General features: G+C 38.0%; 1 protein-coding gene across 1 annotated transcript in view; it reads right to left on the minus strand.

The window, feature by feature from the left end:
* Positions 1 to 2,934, minus strand: part of TMC2 (transmembrane channel-like 2) — a 122,708-nt gene that overhangs the window by 54,336 nt on the left and 65,438 nt on the right. The window contains exons 9-10 of the mRNA XM_006874862.1: positions 2,607 to 2,754; positions 301 to 489 (exon numbers count right to left, since the gene is read on the minus strand). Of these exons, the coding sequence (XP_006874924.1) occupies positions 301 to 489; positions 2,607 to 2,754 (337 nt within the window). The remainder of the gene's footprint in view (positions 1 to 300; positions 490 to 2,606; positions 2,755 to 2,934) is intronic.

A 2,934-nucleotide genomic window follows, 5' to 3' on the forward strand; every position in this document is an offset into this window, starting at 1 on the left:
TGGGAGTGGACCATCAGGTCTTTTCTTCCACAGAGTAGCTGGTGGGTACTAACCGCTGACCTTTAGGTTAGCAGCTGAGTTGGTAACCGTTGTGTCAGTTAGGTCTTTCCCCAGAGCATACTAACAGGCAAACTCTTTGTTCAAGATGTTTATGATACTCAACTGGAAAACGATGCAATTTTACTTTTCAGAACAAATTCTATAATTAAGGCTTTCAATAACTCAGCTCCATAGCATAGGAATTGCTATAATTTCGATATTTGCCCTCAACATTCCCTTCATCAGAGATGTTTTTCTTACCTCATTCCTTTCATACCAACTGATGTTCTGCATTTTGGAGAATTCCTGGGACCGCTTCACCACAAAGTAAATGAGGTACCCACTTCCACACAAACAGCAGATGATGAGAAAGTTGGCTAGGACACGGAGAAACCTTGTCAGATGGATGTTTTCTTCTTTGTTACTCTCTTGTTCATCCACTATTGATTCCTTAATATGTGAAAACAAGATGTGGATAATGTCAGACCAGGAACCAATAGAAATCATTGTGGTCGGATTCCTGAGAATACTATTTTCTATATTTTTAATCAATGAAAGACTAATCAGTGTAATAAACTGATACCCTATGGAGAGTTACAAATGTATATTTCATTGTTATTATTACTATTTTAGTACATGTATTAACAAAAATTTAAATTTTTGAATACTTATCATATGGCAAATGTGGTGCTAAATATTTCCCATGTATTATGTCTCTCAATCCCACCAACAAACCAACAGTAGTTACTACTATTACCCATGTTACAGATATTAAGGCCCAGAGAGATTTCAGTAACTGATTGGATTGTTTTAGATCTACAGATCAAAAAGATTGAAATAGAATCAGAACAACATTAAGTCTTATAACCCAGGGGCCAGCAAAGTTTATTTATAAAGAACAGATAAATATTTTTGACTCCTAGACCATAGAGTCCATTTCACAATGAGTCAACTATGCCATTATAGCATGAAAGCAATAATTAAAAATACACAATAATTAGATATGGCTTTGTGTCAATAACATTTATAAAAATATCTAGAAGACTAGATTTGGCCTGTTGGTAGTAGTTTGCTGACCTCTGTTTTAATCCATGAGTATGGCATCTCTTTACACTTATTTGGTGGTGGTGGTGATGTGCCATGCAGTTGGTTCTGACTTATAGTGACCCTGTATTGGGTTTCTAAGGCTTTAAATCTTTATGGGAGCAGAAAGCCACACCCTTCTCCTGTGAAACGGCTGGTAGTTTTAAACTGCTGACCTTGAGGTTAGCAGCCCAACTCATAAGCACTACGCGACTGGAGGTCCTTCCCACTTATTTATGACTTCTTAAATTCTTTCAGGAATATTTAGTTAGTGCAAATGGTTAATGTGCTTGTGCTTGGCTGCTAACTGAAAGGTTGGAAGTTGGGATTCACCCAGAGGCACATTGGAAGAAAGGTCTGGTATTGTATTTCTGAAAAAGTAGTTATTGAAAGCCCTTTGGAGCATAGTTCTATTCTGACATATACAGGGACATTATGACTTGAAATTGACTTGATGACAAATGTTTTTCAATTTCTTTCAGTAGTATTTTGTCTTTTTGGTGTTGTAGTATTGGACTTTTTTTTAGGGATGGGGTATTACATTTATTTCTAGGAATTTCATGCTAATGTTTTTGGAATTACTCTCTAATTGTTTTCTGTAGAATATAAAAATGTAATTGATTTTTAACCATGTGTTCTACATCAGTAACTCTCTTCAGGGACACAAAGAGTAAGTGACAGAGCCAGGATGGAAAATGAGATCTCCTAGACCCCGAAGTACCTGGAAAGAGATTTTCCAATCAACTAATATTTATTGTACTCAGGTTCAGGTTTAATTAGCTCGGCAGGCACTTAATATATATTAACTCACATAGTTCTTACAATATTGCCCTCTTATGTAAGTGTGTTACAACTATTTTTAATAGACTCGGAGAAGAAGCTTTATCTTCCCAGATGTTCAAAGTCTTTTATAGGGATTGGCCTTCTTTGTCCATTTCTGGTAAACTTGGAGGAAGAACCAAAGTCTCCCCTTGCTCCTACTTGATCCTTGGATATGTCAAATTGCAAGGAACATACTGCTGATTCCTTTACTTCCATTTTCCCAAACAAGGGTTCTCAATTCATCTGGGTGTTGTTATCACTTGGGAAGTTTTTAACTAAAGTTAAGCCAGGACCTTATCCTATATCAATTACATCAGAAGCTTTGGAGGTGGGACTTGGGAGATTGTTTAAAGCTGTTTAGGTGATTCTAGCATGCAAAAAAGGGTAAGAACTGCTGCCCCAAATGAGTCCTTCTATATCCTCCAGCAGAAAGCAGCTGCATGAGGAAACAAAAAGGAAAAGACCCCAGCATCTATGATTCTCTGCTGGAAGGTGTGTATCTGCCAAAAACATTCTTTCTAAAAGGCGTGAGAGGTAGGCTTGGGACCTCTTTAAAAATCTTTGCTTCAAGTTATTTGGGCATCTCATTCCTGTGAAAATCTCCCAATGAATAGCAGGTCCCAGAATTCTCCCCGGAAGTGGAACATCCCTGAGATGACTACCTTGAAGCTGGTGGTGATGGAGGCATATTTGTTGTCTGCGGTCTCTGAATTCCCAATCAGATAGTCCCAGCTGGTGAACATCTTGAAGCTGAATGTGAAGTTATCATTCTCCCCATCACTTGTGCTCCCCTGAGTATTGCTGGCCATCCTATAAGACACACACCACTGTCATTATGCCTATTCTGTGGTCCTGCTAAAGGGTGGGCCCTCGTGGGGCACAACTCCAAATGAGAAGAACCACTAATAATTGGAAAATTGAATGTACAAAGTATGACTCTAGGAAAATTGGAAGTTGTCAAAAATGAAATGGAATGCATTAACATTGATA

This window comes from Chrysochloris asiatica, unplaced genomic scaffold (genome assembly GCF_000296735.1).
Source record: "Chrysochloris asiatica unplaced genomic scaffold, ChrAsi1.0 scaffold00304, whole genome shotgun sequence".
NCBI lineage: Eukaryota > Metazoa > Chordata > Mammalia > Afrosoricida > Chrysochloridae > Chrysochloris > Chrysochloris asiatica.